The 16,801-nt window shown below is 34.9% G+C and overlaps 2 protein-coding genes and 1 long non-coding RNA gene across 90 annotated transcripts in view; all 3 read left to right on the forward strand.

Annotated features, from left to right (window-relative positions):
- mtus1b (microtubule associated tumor suppressor 1b) overlaps nucleotides 1-9,726 on the forward strand; it is a 101,255-nt gene extending 91,529 nt beyond the window's left edge. For 10 of the 14 annotated variants that reach the window (XM_087237007.1, XM_087237016.1, XM_087237015.1 and 7 more), the window contains 7 exons: nucleotides 1,196-1,410; nucleotides 4,175-4,280; nucleotides 4,393-4,466; nucleotides 4,588-4,683; nucleotides 5,891-6,007; nucleotides 6,578-6,675; nucleotides 8,791-9,726. In XM_087237007.1, coding sequence (XP_087093133.1) covers nucleotides 1,196-1,410; nucleotides 4,175-4,280; nucleotides 4,393-4,466; nucleotides 4,588-4,683; nucleotides 5,891-6,007; nucleotides 6,578-6,675; nucleotides 8,791-8,998 — 914 coding nt within the window. In that variant the 3' untranslated portion in view covers nucleotides 8,999-9,726. The remainder of the gene's footprint in view (nucleotides 1-1,195; nucleotides 1,411-4,174; nucleotides 4,281-4,392; nucleotides 4,467-4,587; nucleotides 4,684-5,890; nucleotides 6,008-6,577; nucleotides 6,676-8,790) is intronic. The other 4 variants (XM_087237010.1, XM_087237009.1, XM_087237017.1 and 1 more) reach the window with 1 other exon arrangement.
- The window catches only part of LOC147846759 (uncharacterized), a 1,232,122-nt gene that overhangs the window by 974,675 nt on the left and 240,646 nt on the right, over nucleotides 1-16,801 (forward strand). The window lies entirely within an intron of this gene.
- The window catches only part of pcm1 (pericentriolar material 1), a 33,567-nt gene continuing 30,186 nt past the window's right edge, over nucleotides 13,421-16,801 (forward strand). For 53 of the 75 annotated variants that reach the window (NM_001442919.1, NM_001441355.2, NM_001441363.2 and 50 more), the window contains 2 exon segments: nucleotides 13,421-13,560; nucleotides 16,160-16,277. In NM_001442919.1, the coding sequence (NP_001429848.1) occupies nucleotides 16,176-16,277 (102 nt within the window). In that variant the 5' untranslated portion in view covers nucleotides 13,421-13,560; nucleotides 16,160-16,175. 75 annotated transcript variants of the gene reach the window in all.

Below are 16,801 nucleotides of genomic sequence, written 5' to 3' on the forward strand. Positions count from 1 at the left end.
TATTATTATTTTTATTTTAATCTTTAGTGATTACTTCCACTGATGCATTCAAAATTTTGTGGCAGGTTCTACTGGATCTATAAATAGTGAGACGCTTCCTAGACTCAATTCAACATTTAATTCATTACATTATGCGGTGTCATAACAAAATTGCTCTCTGTTACTCTTTCTAAAATGGGTTTCTTCCCATAAGGAGTATGCTCATGCATTACACTGTGTACTCTTAATAGATTGATGTAGTGTTACAAAATTTGTTAGTAGGAAGAGTCTCATCAAAATGTTTGTGCGAAGGTAGTCTCAACAAAAAAATTTTCAAGATGCAAGGTAATTTTACATTGTTCTGAAATACTACAACAGATTTTATACCAGCTTTTATGTCCAGTAGCCAATGTATGTTGGAAATACACTACTAGTACTTAGCTCCATATTACTCTTAAAGGAACACTCAGTTTAATGGAAGGCTCAATTTACAACTCCACTAAATGAGCTTTTAGCTAAGCTTAGCACACATCATTGAATTGGACCAGTAATATCTTGCTCAACTCAAAACAAAGAGTTTTGATAATTTGTTACTATTTTTGAAACCATTCTGCTGATCTGGGTTTGGTGGCAGCACTTTTAGCATATTTTAGCTTGGCATAAGTCATTGAATCGGATTAGACCATTAGCGTCTCACTCCAAAAAATTTTTTATAATTTTCCTATATAAAAATTTCCTCTTCTGTAGTTACGTTGTGTACTAAGACCAACAGAAAATGAAACGTTGCTGTTTTTTATGCTGATATGGCCTTTTTCTGTCAGTTTTTGTTCACTTTGCAACTACAGAAGTCAATTGTCAAATAGGAGAATTATAAAAACCTTTTTTTTAACCCTCTCAATGCAGGCGTTGCTGATTTGCAACAGTTAAAAGCATAGATTTTGCCTGTTTCTAAAAGTTTATTTGAGCCTGAAAGGGTTAAATATGAGTGAGATGCTAATGGTCTAATCCGATTCAATTATTTATGCTAAGCTAAAAGTGTTCCCTCCAGAACCATATCGGCTAAATGGTTTTAAAAATGGTAAATTGTTTAACTGTAAATGACTTAAAAATGAGCCTATTTCCAAAAGAAGTACTGTAGAGTGTTCCTTTAAGATTTCCGAAGACAAAATCAGGAATCAGATCTTCCTAACATCCTCATGTCTCCTTGATTCCCCAGGTAACTCTGTCTCATGTTGCGAGCAGTTGGAGAAAGAGAAGGAGGAGGTCCGTGTGACTTTGGAGGCTCTGTTTCAGAAACTCCAGGAGCAGCATCAGTCTGAACTGCAGCAACTGGAGGAGAGACTGAAGGACTTCTACTCTGCAGAATGGGACAAAACCCACGAGGCCTATCAGAGAGAGGCGGATAAATGCAGGGTGCTCATGCAGCAGCAGGTAAGATCTGACCTGTGCTTACTTCTGATTACTTAACAGTCACAACATCTTAAAAGCATTAGTTCACCCAAAAATAAAAATGCTGGTATTAATTATTCAACTTCATATAATTTCAATCGCCTGAGACTCTCATCTTCGGAACACACATTAAGATATTTTACATAAAATCCGAGAGCTTTCTCATCCTCCATAGACAACAACAGCCTATAAAATGAACCCAGAACATTTTCGTGTGACTTCAGTGGTTCATCTGTAGTCATATGAAGCTCCAAGAACACTTTTGTTGGCCAAAAAAACTGTAAATAGAGCTTTGTTTGCCAAGGTTTTCTATTTCTAGTCAGGTTAGCATTTCCTTTTGGCAATAAAACATATTGCAATTAGAGTCAGCAGCGCAACAGAACAGCAACGTTTTGTCCATAGTAAATTTGCTCTGCAATCTAAGGGTCTATTCACACTATGCTATCCCAACCGTGCCAGGCCCGTTTACCGGATTGATTGAGAAGTGTGAGTGCTCTGAATCGGGCTCAGGGTTCATTTGGGCTTTGGCATGGTACGTGCCTGAGCCCGAAACTGAAAGCGAGACTTGACTATTAAGGGTCTGTTTAATATGGATTTAATATTCATTCTTACTGTTCAATGAACGCTAACTGTCATAGTTTATTAAAGGCACAAACCCCTCACTGCACGACAGCTGTGCCTTCAGCAAACCTCCTAATTCCTGCAGCACAAGGTTTATAAGCGTCAAAAGTGGCTGATCTGTTCAGCTAAATATTTGACTGCGGGTCACAGCAGAACAAGTGACTTAAACTATAAAACTGAAGGAATCTCCACTATGCTGAGGGAGAACGCTTCTCTGCTGAACAGCGCATAATCGATGACGTAAGCGTGCACAGGCCCGAATGTAATGTGAGTGTGGGCCGTTGGGGGAGATGGGAGGGGGGACAAGTGTGCTTTGGCCCGGTTCAAGGCAACTGTACATAGTATGAGTACGCTCTAAGGTGAACATAGGTGAACAAAGTCATTTTTACAGTTTTATTGGGGGCAAAAAAGTGTTCTTGGAGCTTTGTTTGATTACCACTGAAGTCACATGAAATGTTTGACAATATTTTTGGTTTCATTTTCTGGACTTTGAACACCTCAGGACCTTTGAGGAGCTCTCTGGTTTTCTCTAAAATATCTTAATTGTGTGTTCTGAAGATGATCAAAGTTCTCAAGGGATTAAAGAGGTATGAAGGTAAGTAATTATAAACCGAATTTTCATTTTTGGATGAACTGACTCTTTAAATCTAAAAATGAATGCATTTTTGTCCTTTTATTTGCATGTTTGATTGAACCACAGGCTGTAAATAAAAGGCACCAGTAACTGAATCATAATGTTTGCTTTATTTGGCAAAAGCAGACCTATATACAGGGTCATCAATTAACAATATCACTCTTGGTACAAGTAAGCAAGGAAGGCTGTGTCTTTATTGTTTAAACCTTTGATCTTTTGCACAAATATAATACATTATAAATAAACTATGCTCTCATTAAGAATAAATGCTTGCAAACATTAAATGTTTCATCAAATAAACAAATATCTCTGTTAAATGTATGTGTACCACAGGTTTTGACACTCCTATGAATTCTTATGAGCTACATATTTTCAAAGAATATTCCCATTCATATTTCATAGTGATTTAATACACCTCGATTTCTAACTACAGGAAGTTAGTCAGCTATGACTTCCTGCTTAACAGGGCTTTAGATATGAGGTACAGTAACAAACAGGCCATTTATTTATAACATAAGCTATTAAACCAAATAACAGAAGTATGAGTTGCTGCAAAAGGTTGTTGAACTTTACACATTATATAATAAAATAGCTAAATCAACTACAGCTGCCATCAGGGCAATTATTAAGAAAATAGTCAAATGGAAGTGTTATGAATTGGCCTATGAAGAGGACATCTGTATATCCCGGCCAATTGCACTGTTAAGCGGACACTTCAGAAGGCCAAAAATCTAAGGGTGCTTTCACACCTACGCTTTTGTTTCGGAACCGGTCTCGTTTGCTCAGTTAGCGGGGTTCGTTTGGCATATGTGAAACCAGCAATCGTGCTAGGATCCGCGCCAAATCAATCGCTCCGAGATCGCTTGAATGAGGTGGTCTTGGCTCAAATGAAACGAACTCTGGAGCGGATCGATTGCAGTGAGAAAGCGATATGATCCGAGCGCGGTTATATGTAATAGGCATACGGCTATATGAAGAGAGAATTATGAGTAGGGCGGGAAGTTTCGGGAGTCTCCCTGATGCCCGCAGACGAGTGATAATCTTCCGGTAATCTCGCGTATCCCTCCCGGTCCTCAAATATGTCGTGCGCCCTTCTCACCCCTCCCTACCGCATCTCTCCTCGCTCTTCAGACACGTCGCTGGCCAAACAACTTGTCAAACACCACCAAACCACCACCTCCCCTGACAGCTGAGCGGGACTCATCAAAATAAACCGTGAATCTCTGACCAATGTAAGGAGAGTTTATTCACACAAAACTTGTTTTAGCCCTTTTGGTCCGATTAGAAACTTTGCAGTGTGAAAGCGAACCGCACCAAGAGCAAAGAGCAACAAAGTAACAATTTCAATCCCTGTTTTGGAACAAATGAATCGATTCACAGGTGAAAGCACCCTAAGAAGCACATCTGGAGAACGGCAGAGTTGCTAATATTAGCTGAAGGCGCTGCATGTTTAGTGTTTTCATTGTTGATGGGTATGATTTCTACTGACAGGTGGAGGATGTGAGGTACAAACAAGAAGCACTGAGGAAGCAGCAGGAAGCGGCACACACTGAGCAAATAGCAACACTGAAACATGAACATGAGACTTCACTCACAGGTGATTTCACTGCAGTCATCAACAGTTTCTGCTTTTGTTTAATGTACTGTATTTTGAATTTGATCTTGATCTTCCTGTATGACAAAGATTTTTTTTCTTCACACTTTTCCAGAGCTCAAGAAGGCTCATGAAAATGACATGCAAGAACTTGACAAAACGCTCAAGAAGTCTGAGGCCATGCTTAATGTATGCATCACCATCTCATCATTTACCCTACTGTTTAACTTGGAATATTTGAGATCTTTACTTTGTGTCTTTGCTTTTTTTTTGTTAATTGTTTATTTGATCGCTATTGTCTTCACTACAGGAGAAGATTGAGACTTTGACAGCAGAAAATGAGGCTTTGAAAGAAAGACTGAGAGAGGAGCAGGAGTGGAGGAGAGCTGCGGCTGACAAAAGCCAGGTAAGATGTACAATGAAATGCATTATTCTCAATACAACTTTAGGGATGATTTACACTTGGCATTATTGAATAAATTTGTTTCTGATTGCATATTTGTGTATTACTTCCTTGGACAAAACAAAAGTTAAAACTAAAATCGGTTTATGATTATGATTTCCAGTTAATTTTTTAATGAATTGATATTGATTGTAATTTTAATTGAAATATTAAAGTTAATTCTGTACATGCTTTTGTCATTTCTTTCATTTAAATGTTGTTAAAATGTTTTGGCTTTGGCTATTTGGCTTTAGTTTCCATTTCAAATTGAGCAATTTTAGTAGTTAAATTTATTGTTCACTTTATTTTGATCATCTGTTGAATTTAAGTTACATTGCTATTACATGCCAACTAATTGTCATTAGGTTATAAGTAGACTGTTAGGTTGTGGTTAGAGTAAGTTGGCATGTACTTGCAAAGTTTCTTAAATGTCTATTGAAGGAGCAGAATCAACAGATATTAAGCAGAGAGACTACTATTACTCAAATGGACCATCAAAATAAAGTGTTACCAATTTATTTTATTTTACTTAGAGACAAGATTGGCATGTTTCACAGGTTTACATCTCTAATACTTTTAGTTTAGCTTTATTTAATTTAACTAGTTTAACTAGCATTTACATCAAACCTTAAAGGGATTGTTTACCTAAAATAAAAACAAAAATGTACACTCTAAAGTGGTTTCAAACCTTTATGAGTTACATTTTCTGTTGAACACGCACAAAAAAAAATAACAGATATCCATAGAAAAAATACAGTGAATGAAATTGGCTACTGGTTTGCAATATCTTTTGAGTTCAACAGAGCAAAGAAACATGTTTGAAATAAATGCAGGATGAGAAAAATTTTGCACAATTTTTGTGAGTTAAATTCAGTCTTTTTTTTTTTTTGTGAAAAACATTACTCATATGTGTTCAAAAAAATGAATAAATATTTATTTAATTCATTATACTTGTTTAGTTCATTATACATATTTATATTTTCCTGCTACTTTATTTCATTAAGCTTTTAAAAAAATATCCCTACCTGTAGTGTCAATGGGGTTAGTGTGATTTCAGCTTAGACCATGTAAAGCCTGTTACAGTGACCCTTAGGAAGCCTGTAAACTGCAGAGATGCTCAGTCACTTTACGTGGTGAATCTCAAACTAAGCAGCTGTTTCTCTGTGTGCAGAAGGACGCGCATACACTGTATTTGGAGCAAGAACTGGAGAGTCTCAGAGCTGTGCTGGAAATAAAGACCAACCAGATACACCAGAAAGACAAGAAACTCATGCAGATGGACAAACTGGTGAGGACTGATAATAAATATACACATTTGATGTCCCTATAGACCCCTCATTGCATTATGAGTCAGTTTAGTTTAAATAGCCATATGGACCAAAGTTTTTTAAACGAAGAGTCTGCTGTGACATTGCTTTTTCTTAATTACCATCACCAAAATTAGTGTCATTATCAGATATTTATTGAATAATACAAAATATGGCCTTAAATCTTAGGGCAATACCATGTATTACAGAATAAATGAATAACATTGTCTAAAGGAAAAACCCAATTATTTTGTTCACCCCACTGGCGGATGAATTTGCTTATTTCAAGGAAAAATTCTATTAATTTTGACATTATCTCTTAAAACAAGTCTTTTTTGCTTTTCTAAAAATGCTTCCTGATTTAAGAATTTGTACATATTTGGACTTGAAACAAGACAAAATATCTAAGTAATTAAAGCACTTTTTGCAGTGCAATAACAGTTCAGGTGACTTAAAATGGGGCAATCAAAATATTTTTTTTCCTAGCTTCATTTAAATTGTGTAAAAATTCTATTTGTCTATTTGTGTAATGTTTTTATCCATGTCTACAGATAGATGATAACTTGAAACTGGAAGAGTGTCTGAACAAAGTCCAGCAAGAAAACGAGGACTACAAGGCTAGAATGGACAAACACGCTGCACTGTCAAGGTAAGCTAAATAGTTTGCAAAAATGGTCACTCAGTATTTTGTGATTTTGCTAAGTGTGTTTTTGTGCTGAATGATGAAGAGATTCATTCAAGGGGAAAATACTGCAGTGTTGCTGCAGAGGCATAAGATGTGTTTCATTTTGCTTTGGATTTAAATTCTTTATGAACCATTTTAAGGACAAAATTTTTTTCAAAAATATATAAAAGATTATTACCCCTTTAAGCTAATTTTTTTTTATCAATAGTCTATAGAACAAACCATCAACATACAATAACTTGCCTAATTACCCTAATTTACCTAGTTAACCTAATTAATTAAGTAAGCCTCTAATTGTCACTTTAAGCTGTATAGAAGTGTCTTGAAAAATATCTAGTAAAATATTATTTACTGTCATCATGGCAAAGATAAAATAAATCAGTTATTAGAAATGAGTTATTAAAACTATTATGTTTAGAAATGTGCTGAAAAAATCTCTCTGTTAAACAGAAATTTAGGGAAAAAAATAAACAGGGGGATGATAATTCAAGGGGGCTAATAATTCTGACTTCAACAGTGTGTGTGTGTGTGTGTGTGTGTGTGTGTGTGTGTGTGTGTGTGTGTGTGTGTGTGTGTGTGTGTGTGTGTGTGTGTGTGTGTGTGTGTGTGTGTGTAGTTTATATATAATATTATATCCTTTGTTATTCAAAAAACGGCACTCTGGCTTGTGTGATATTACTTAAATATGTATTATCTAATTTAAATATATCCTATATATTTATATTCAGATAATATATATATATATATATGATAAAGATTATTTATAAATTAAAATATCTGTGTAGCAATTTTTTTTTGTAGACTTTTATTTATATGTCACAAATATGTGCTTTTATTTTGGATGTGATGTACAAAGCAAAAACAATAGATTTTTTTTTTACTCTCCTAAGTTGAATTATAGGTCATTTTATCTTCATTCCAATAGGCGATGAAGCATATGAATCATACAGTGAATGCTTTTAGTCTCTCAAAGATCCCATGAAATTAAAATAAAGTTTTTTAGATGTTAGTATCAGTATTGTTAGTTTTTGAGGTCTATAAACTAGTGTGCTCCAAAACACATTTCAAATATGTGTATCATTTCAAAAAAAATTGTGGAGATGAACACAGGAGTTACAGAAAGCATTTTTTTGTTTGTTTTATATAACGTTAGATCGGCTATGAAGCACTCGTTTGTATCATCTATCATTAAGAGTGCTGGTAAAACAGATATAAAAAACACGATGCAGAGAGGTCATTTGCTAAAAAAAAATAACAACAACGTTAGTGCGTTAGAGCTTAAACAAACTTAAATAAACGCAAAACAACATGAAGTATGTGTGTTAATACAGCTCCCCTGTTTCAGTTAAATCAGTTGACTTGAAATTCTAAAACGTTAACCCAACTAGTTGAGATGTATATATTTATAATAATTATAATTATATTTTATATAATCATAAAAATAACCTAACAAAGCACCAAATATTTAACCCAACTTGCTGAGTTATTATTGAATAACCCAATAAAGGTTAAAAGTAACCCAACAAAGCACCAATTATTTTTAACTCAACCATTGGGTTAAATAAATAACTCGCTGTTTTTGAAGTGTACAGTTTCTCATCATCACATCATAACCAATCAAATGCTCTCTAGTATCTGACATGCCCTGCCCCTTCAAGACGTTTCTCAGCTGCTTGTCATTAGATGCGCTTGGGCTCAACCACTCTCATTGACAAAGCTGTAATTAAACAAAACACTATTGGCTGTTTTAAAAAAGAGGTGGAACTACACTTTGTCCCGCCTTCTATTCCTTTTTCGGTTGAGATTACAAACAAACATCAAATAAAAATGCACATTTCAAAACACTTCAAAGGACATTTAATGTTGTTGTTGTTGCTTTTCAAAATAATATACAATGTCAACTTTATCTGGCAATATTTTAAAACAATAATTGCTGCACACAGGTGTAATAGCCTATTAAACTTCCTCTAATCATCTTCTCCTATCTAGTATCCAGCCTGCCATTTTATTTATTGCATCAACTGTCAAATCTTAGAACTTCACGATTAATGTTTATTAATTTTTCCTGTTTGACTGTAGGCAACTCTCCACGGAGCAGGCCATGCTTCAACAGACCCTACAGAAAGAGTCAAAGGTCAACAAACGGCTGTCTATGGAGAACGAGGAGCTGCTGTGGAAGCTCCACAATGGTGACCTGTGCAGCCCTCGACGCCTCTCGCCCTCCTCTCCCTTCCCCTCACCCCGAAACTCCGGCTCCTTCTCCACAGCCCCCATATCACCCAGATAACCTCCGATCCATCCTCACGCCGAGGCTCCAATGGACCCATTTTATTCCTATAATAGGACTTGTACAGTTTGTAAAGATGTGTACAGTTTATACATGTTCCCTTTCCAGATAAAGACAATGATGCACAGTTGCACTTGTAGATCAAGGAATTGCCTTGTTCTGTTACACACTTGTTTTCATGTTGTTTGTCCCCCTCACCATCTTACACACAAACACTAACATTTCTCTGAGGAGGGAACATACCTCAGGGCTTGTACATAGAGTATCTCTCTCTCTCGGACTGCCATTTTTCTGTTCTCTTTGTTTTCTTTTATTCTTTTTTTTATGATTAAATTGGTTTGTGCATAGTAAGTAAAACATGTAAAGCTGTATTTTTTTTCTTTGTGCTCACCAGAACTCTATATGATGCTCTCGAAATGGATGAACAACTGAAGTATTGTTTTTTTAAAGTATGAACTGTATACAGAGAGGAAAGAACTTTAAAGAAAAGCCTCACCTTTTAGCTGGATTGAATATCGATCCAGGTTTCTGTTCCTAATATCGTGGAATGTATTTAATTCTCTCTCTCTCTCTCTTTCCCGAACTGTGTCCAGTGGCTCACACATCCAGAATGCTTTAGGTGTGAGTGTGTCCCTTTCTCGACCGTAGTGCCCTTCTTGGCTTTATTTCATTATTAATATTATTATTTTTTTTAACGAATGCATTAAATTTCTGGATGTTTATCTTTACAGTTTGTATTGGTTATTTTGTCATTTGTATTATGTTTAAAGGGGTTTTTATAAATTTACACAAGATAAACGAATAGGCTACAATATATACTAGCATGTCAAAGCTAGAATAAGGAGAGTTCACTGAAAATTTGGGTCATTTTATGTAATTTCATCACTTTAAGCACTTCATTATTGTTACTTTGATTAACCAAAACGTTGGATGCAATGCACAGAAAGGGCATTGATAGCCAAACAATTCGGTTTGCTTTTGGGTGAATCGTTCCTTTAACCTATACTGCCACCCTGTGGTTGAAGCTAAACATTTTCGCTCAGTGAGAAATCAAATGAATGAGAGTGACACTGTGGGCGTAAAGGAAAATACGGAATGTTGAATATACTGGGAAAAAGACAAAACATATTGTTAGTATTATAATTTGTGTTAATAATATTTTAGTTTTTCTACAAATTTTACAGTTTAAAGAATAAAGGAAATTATATTAGAACAAAATTAAAATATATTTTCCTATTAATATATTCCTGTCTAAATTAATTTTCATCAAATGAAAGATGACACATTGTGGACATAAGGGGAAATACGGAATATTAAATATCCTGAAAAAATTGCCTTATTTTTTAAAACAAAATGTATTATTATTATTATTATTTATATTTGGGTTTTTAATATTTTTGTTTTTCTACATATTTTACAGTTTAAAGGAAATTATATTAGAACAAAAAAAAAAAGTCAACTGAAAAATTATGTTATGGCTAACACAAATTCATTCACTTTTTTTTTCGGCTTAGTCCCTTTATCAATCTGGGGTCACCACAGCGGAATGAACCACCAACTTATTCAGTACGTTTTAGGCAGCGGATGCCCTTCCAGCTGCAACCCATCTCTGGGAAACATCCATGCTCATTCACACTCACACACTGCAGACAGTTAAGCCTACCCAATTCACCTATACCGCATGTCTTTGGACTGTGGGGGAAACCGGAGCACCTGGAGGAACCCATGAGAACACGGGAAGAACAAGCAAACTCCACACAGAAGCTCCAACTGACTCAGCCGAGGCTCGAACCAGTAACGTTCTTGCTGTGAGGCGACAGCACTTTACTGCGCCAACGCATCGCCCGGCTAACACAAATTATTTGAGTTAATAGTATATAGGATAAAGGAAATTATATTAGAACAAAATGAAAATATATTCTTCCTAAATTAATTAATTAAAAGATTTTTTAAGAATATTTACAAATGCTTTCTCATGAAACAAGGAAAACATGTCTGCAGGTTCTTTGAAAGTTCAAAATGTACTTTACCTAAAGTAATGAACTTATTTCCTCTGCTAAAAATAAAAGACAATATTTTTTATTTACTTATTTTTATTGATTTTTATTTCTTCTATGCTATGGAAGTCAACAGAAACCAGCAACTGTCTTGTTATCCACATTATTCAGAATATCTTCTTGTTAAATCACAAAAAATTAAACAACAGCAACTGAAAAAAAATAGACAAATGTTTTAGGGTTTGGGGAAAGATCAATAAATCGCTTTTGTACTTTAATTTTAAGAACATTAGTACATTAAAGTACTGTCTGTTCATAATTTTCAGAAAACCTGGACAAAAGTTGGGAACAAGGTTCTGTTTGCTAGGCTCTCTTATAAACATACTAATCGCAATATAACTTTCACGCTTTCACGTGGGCATGTGTGTGTGGGTGTGTGCGTGTTAGAATAATGGGTCACCCAAAAATTTAAATTCTTCCATACTTTGCTCCCCCTCAGGTTGTTCCAAATCCATATAAACTAATTTGTCCTGCCAAACTCAAAACAAGATATTTGGAAGAATGTCAGTACCAATCAGATCTTGCCACTCATTTACTGCCATAGTACGAAAAATTAGCACTTATTTCTTATTGGTTATTGATGTATTGACTTTTGCAGAATTAAGAAATGTATAGAGGATTGGAACAACTTTGAGGGTTGAGCTATTTCTTTAAGGAGCTTAAGATGCCAGGAATGGTGCATTATAGAGGGCATGTGTGTGCATGTTCGAGAGAACACATACACACTGTAGTACAGTATGCGTGCATGTCAATATCCATGAACATTGCTTATCAACTGAATTAGCTCAAAATACTGCTTACCAAAATGCAGTCAACAGTATTTTTCTTGCAAACTTCATGATTTTGAAATCTATGGATCAATAACAATATTGCATACTCAGGGGTGATGCAAACACTAGCTATTAGAAACATATCTGTATAACAGAAAACAATCCATATACATGTTGAAAAATATAATTCAGTGATTTACTAGATGTAGCCTGCATTATTATAATATCAGTAATACAGAGCAATTCAAAAAGAATACCACGACTTTAAAAAAAATCTGTATTTAATTAAAGAAACTGTATGGAACCTTGGGTAATTAATCAATGTGAAGAGCACTTAAAGTTTTTTTTCAGTAAACAAGTTCATTCATTTATTTTATTTTTGGCTTAGTCCCTTTATTAATCAGGGGTCGCCACAGCGGAATGAACCGCCAACTTATCCAGCATATATTTTACGTAGCGGATGCCTTTCCAGCTGCAACCCAACACTGGGAAAAAAACAAGTTCACAGAAGATGTTCAATATGACCCCCTCCAGACACTCAGTGTCAAAGTGACATCAACCCGAAGCTTGTGGTATTCTTTTAAATCACCCTGTATTACTGTGTGTCCTTGTTATAAGCAACCAACTCCTGATAAATCTAACCCTAAGTCAGTACATGTTGTGAATTTATTTTAGCTCCCTTATAAATTGAAAGTTATTTTAATACATTTCAGCCTATTTCGTATCCTGGAGTGTCAATCACTCAAACTATCACTCAAATGTGAAGGTTTTGCTATCATTTAATCAACATTTACAACATTTTTAAATGAAACCGATGGATCTGGAATGCTTGAAGGTGGCCGGAGTGGCTCGTCTTGTCTCTGAGTGATGCACCAGTCAGGTGGACAAGTCTTAGAACACCAAGTCAATACATGTTGTAAATTATTTTCACTTAGTATTTATTTGTATTGATAAAGAATGGACCACATGAAATAACAATAAACAATATATATATTTTTAATTATTAAATTATTTTATTATAATAATTAAGACCAATAATATTGTTCTAGGCCCTGCAGATTTCTAACACAAAGATGAAGAACCTATGTCTTAATCTATGTAAAAACAATAAGGTTGGCTATGCACTTTTAAAAATAAAACAATTGTGATACTATCATTTTAACCTTGCAGTTGTACAAGGGTTTGCCCTTGACGTTGCTTTTTTATTTTCATGGAAAAAATCTATGTGAACATGTTAACTATTAATTGACATTATTTAATATTTTATCTTCCGATCCATAAGTGTTCTTTAAAAATGCTTAATTATTTTGCAGTTTCACTCCATCATTCCATCAGTCTCATTTTTTGCATCTGTACTTTTAAGACATCGCGCAACACTTCTTCAATTGTTCAAGATGCTTCCGAGAAGTAAAGTAGTGCCACTTTTTAATGCCTTAATTTATTGATTAGCCTTGTCATTTTTGATTACCTCATCTTGAAATACAAACATATAAAATTTAATGTTAAAGCACACAGCAAGCCGAAAGAAACTCACGGTAAATTATGCTTTATTGAAAATGAGAGCGATGTTCTTCCGCCGGTTTGTTTGGATATGGGGTAAAGATGGCTGCCACTGGAGATGCAGTCACTTCGAGTGGAAAGCACACTACGCATTGACACTTTATCTTGGATTTTTACAGAGCTTCATATGGGAATTATTTTTGTGCCACTGTAAGAGTTCGCCACAACGTTCAAGGTAAGCTCGCTAAATATTCAGTAAGTTAAATCAATAAGCTAGATTTGCTCTTTCAGTTGTTTCTCTCTCAACTTCTGTTAGCTTGCTAGCTCCCTCACATGAAATTGAAAGTTATTTTAATACATTTCTGCTTATGTTTCCTGGAATGAACTTTCACTCAATTGTGAAGGTTTTGCTATCATTTGATTAACATTTACAACATTTTAAAATGAAACGAATGGATCTGGAATGCTTGAGGGTGGCCGAAGTGGCTCGTGTTGTCTCAGAGTGATGCACCGGTCAGATGCCTTTGTGTCAGGTGGACAAGTTTAGTGACACGAAATGTGGTAAAAAATTTAATTACGCTCTCAAACTTATTTGACATTTAGCTTCAGACTTTAATGTTTACTGTTTATATTAACTAGACCTGAGTCGTTTAGATGAATTGTTGTTGTTTTTGGTTGGGATTCATTTTTTAGCCGGGAGTTTTCGCGGGGATTGTAGTTTCGTGCCAGAGGTTACCATAGTGACAGACCCAAAACCTTTAACGTTACTCGCCATAAAATCCCTGTTTTATGTTTGTGAGGGGGTTGCACCCCAAACTCCGGTATTAACCATTCGGGTTTGTCCTGAAATATTAAGAAAACGTGTTTAGCAGATTTTCTCCTTACGTTACACTGGTGGGAGCATGGAGAGAAGCGAGTGTTGACAGTTAGCAGGGAAATTGATCAGGTTGACCTCGTCAACCGTTTCAACGGATCTAACTTAACTTGCCGCTCATAAACGAGACCGATTTCCAGACCCGTTTAACGTTACCGTTATTTTCTTAAGGGGACTAAAGCAAGGACTTCAGCTTTCGAAAGTAAGTTAAGTTACAATTAGAATAAAATAACATTAACGTTATGTATTTTAATATTTTTGAACATTAACCGTATATTTGCTGTCAGTGTAGGACTAACGTTTATATATGATCTTAGCTCGAAAACAACAATTAACTTATTCAATAACGTTATCATACTAACATTTTATATAAAAACATTATAACGTATCGTTGTATTGCATTTCCCGTTACTGGACATTTGTAAGTTACTACATTACTTTTAAATGATATTATAATTCAGCGTCACAACTTAATTATGGGGACTTGTGGCACAACTGACAATAAAATGTCCCACAAATGCATTATTAAAGGGTAATATAGTTGATAGATTTGCTGGTAATGTCCAAGATGTAGGCTACATTTTTGCAGTAAAGTTAGAGATTATCAGTTGTCCTTGTTGATTCACAAATGTTAGTCAATGGCCACTGAGACTTTAAAAGGCCATATAATAATAATAATAATTGTAATAATAATAATAATAATACTTTACAGACAAAACTATTAATAATTGTAGCTCCGGTAGATGAAGCAACACGATTTTTACAAGAAAGTTAATACTATCAAAAGCAGTGACGTGCGGTGAGGTTTGTGGCTGGTGTCAAAAGTTAGATTTACAAACATATCCACGCGATATTACTTGCCAACCGATTGTGCTATATATATCGTATCAGCAATCTTTCTATACACATTTATTAATGAAATTTAGAGAAATTTTTGAGCTCATATCTGCGCTCAACATAATGGGCTCATTTTTGCAGTCAGAGTAAAACATTAAATAAAATTTGACTAATTGAACTTTACTATGTAAAATTACGCAGCAAAACAAACATTTCTCTGTATTTCAATTAAAGTGTTGTATAACTGTTAGTTGTTTAAAAGTTTTTCAGGTTAATGCTGTTATGCTAGTTTGGCATGTTAAAGGGATAGTTCACCAAAAAAATGAAAATTTACTCAACCTACAGGTTCCAAGTTTTAGACCAAAGTCCATTAAAGGCAAGTCTTTTTACTCGGTGGCCCTCTTTGAAAATCCTCTCAGGCATTCTGTTTGATTGGGGAAACGCAATTCTCCAAAACTGCTTGCCAAGCTTATGATTGAATTTCATATTAGGAATTATCTATAAAATTAAATGACAACTGTCCCTTTAGTATTATTTTTAAATGCTCGAATCACTCAAATTCTGCAGAAACTCACCTCTGGTTTGAACTCACCTCCACCAAAGTATTGTCAGTCTATAGTGAACAATGATTTGCTCCTTTACAAGAAGGCGGGCTTTATTCGTCATATAGTGACTGATGATTGTCTCCAGTACTAGACGGTGGGGCTTTATTCGCCATATCGACCGTTACGTTTTCCCCATTCAAAAAGATAAAAGTGTCATGCCTTTTGTATTTTATAGTCTTTGTTTTTACCTAACTTAGAGGTTCCAATAGTTGTTTTTAAAAAAGCTGAAAATTATTAATTAAAACTATTAATTTGTTAAAGTTAGTGGTTGAAGATTTCCAGCTTTCTTCAAAATAGTTTTCTCTGTTCATCAGAAGAAAGTCAAACAGGTTTGGATTAAGTAAAGTGAGAGTAAATTATGACATTTGAAATTTGAATGAAATATGCATTTTAAATAATTCTTGGCAGCTGGTCAAATTTCATTTTTCCACATGAAACTAAAAAGATTGATTAAAGGTATATATATATATATTTCTTTTGGTTAATTCTGTGTAAGAATACATGGTTGTTTTCTACAGATTCTGATTGTTCATCATGGCAACGGGTGGCACTCCATTTGAAGATGGCACAGATGAGCAGGAGATGCAAAACTGGACCATCTCCAATGGAAGCTTGGATGATAGACTCAACAATATGGTAGGATTCAGTTCTGGATCTCGCACTTCCTTGTAACAGGAGGAGTAAGAGTTCTGCTGGCATGAGATGTTTTGTAGGCCAACACGGAAGTTGATATCACCTTGGTTCCCTCAGCAAACAGCCAGCAGGAGATTTTCGTTTACTTTTGGATTAGTGCAGACAATAAGCTCAGTTACCAGCAAATTTTATGATTTTTAAAAGCTTTTATTGTCATATATGACAATATGAACTAACCATATTGGATATGAACTGTATCTGTATGTATCTTCACTGTAAAGCTTTCCAAAACTCTTGCAGTGGTGTGAGTATAAACACACAAGGTTGTTAAATTGAACTAGTGTATAGATTTGATTTCCTGTTCCTCGGTATGACCTTTATGGTGTCTGATAACCTCTGTCGTCTGATTTAGCCACTTGCTGGCAGTACATTTTGCCAAGATTCCTAAAAAGATAAAAGGAGTATTACTGATATTTTGTGTCATAATAAATCCTAAAAATATTTTTCGATTTGACAAAAATGCCATT

The sequence above is a fragment of the Danio rerio genome, chromosome 1, assembly GCF_052040795.2.
Source record: "Danio rerio strain M-AB ecotype USA chromosome 1, GRCz13ab, whole genome shotgun sequence".
In the NCBI taxonomy this organism is placed as follows: Eukaryota; Metazoa; Chordata; class Actinopteri; order Cypriniformes; family Danionidae; genus Danio; species Danio rerio.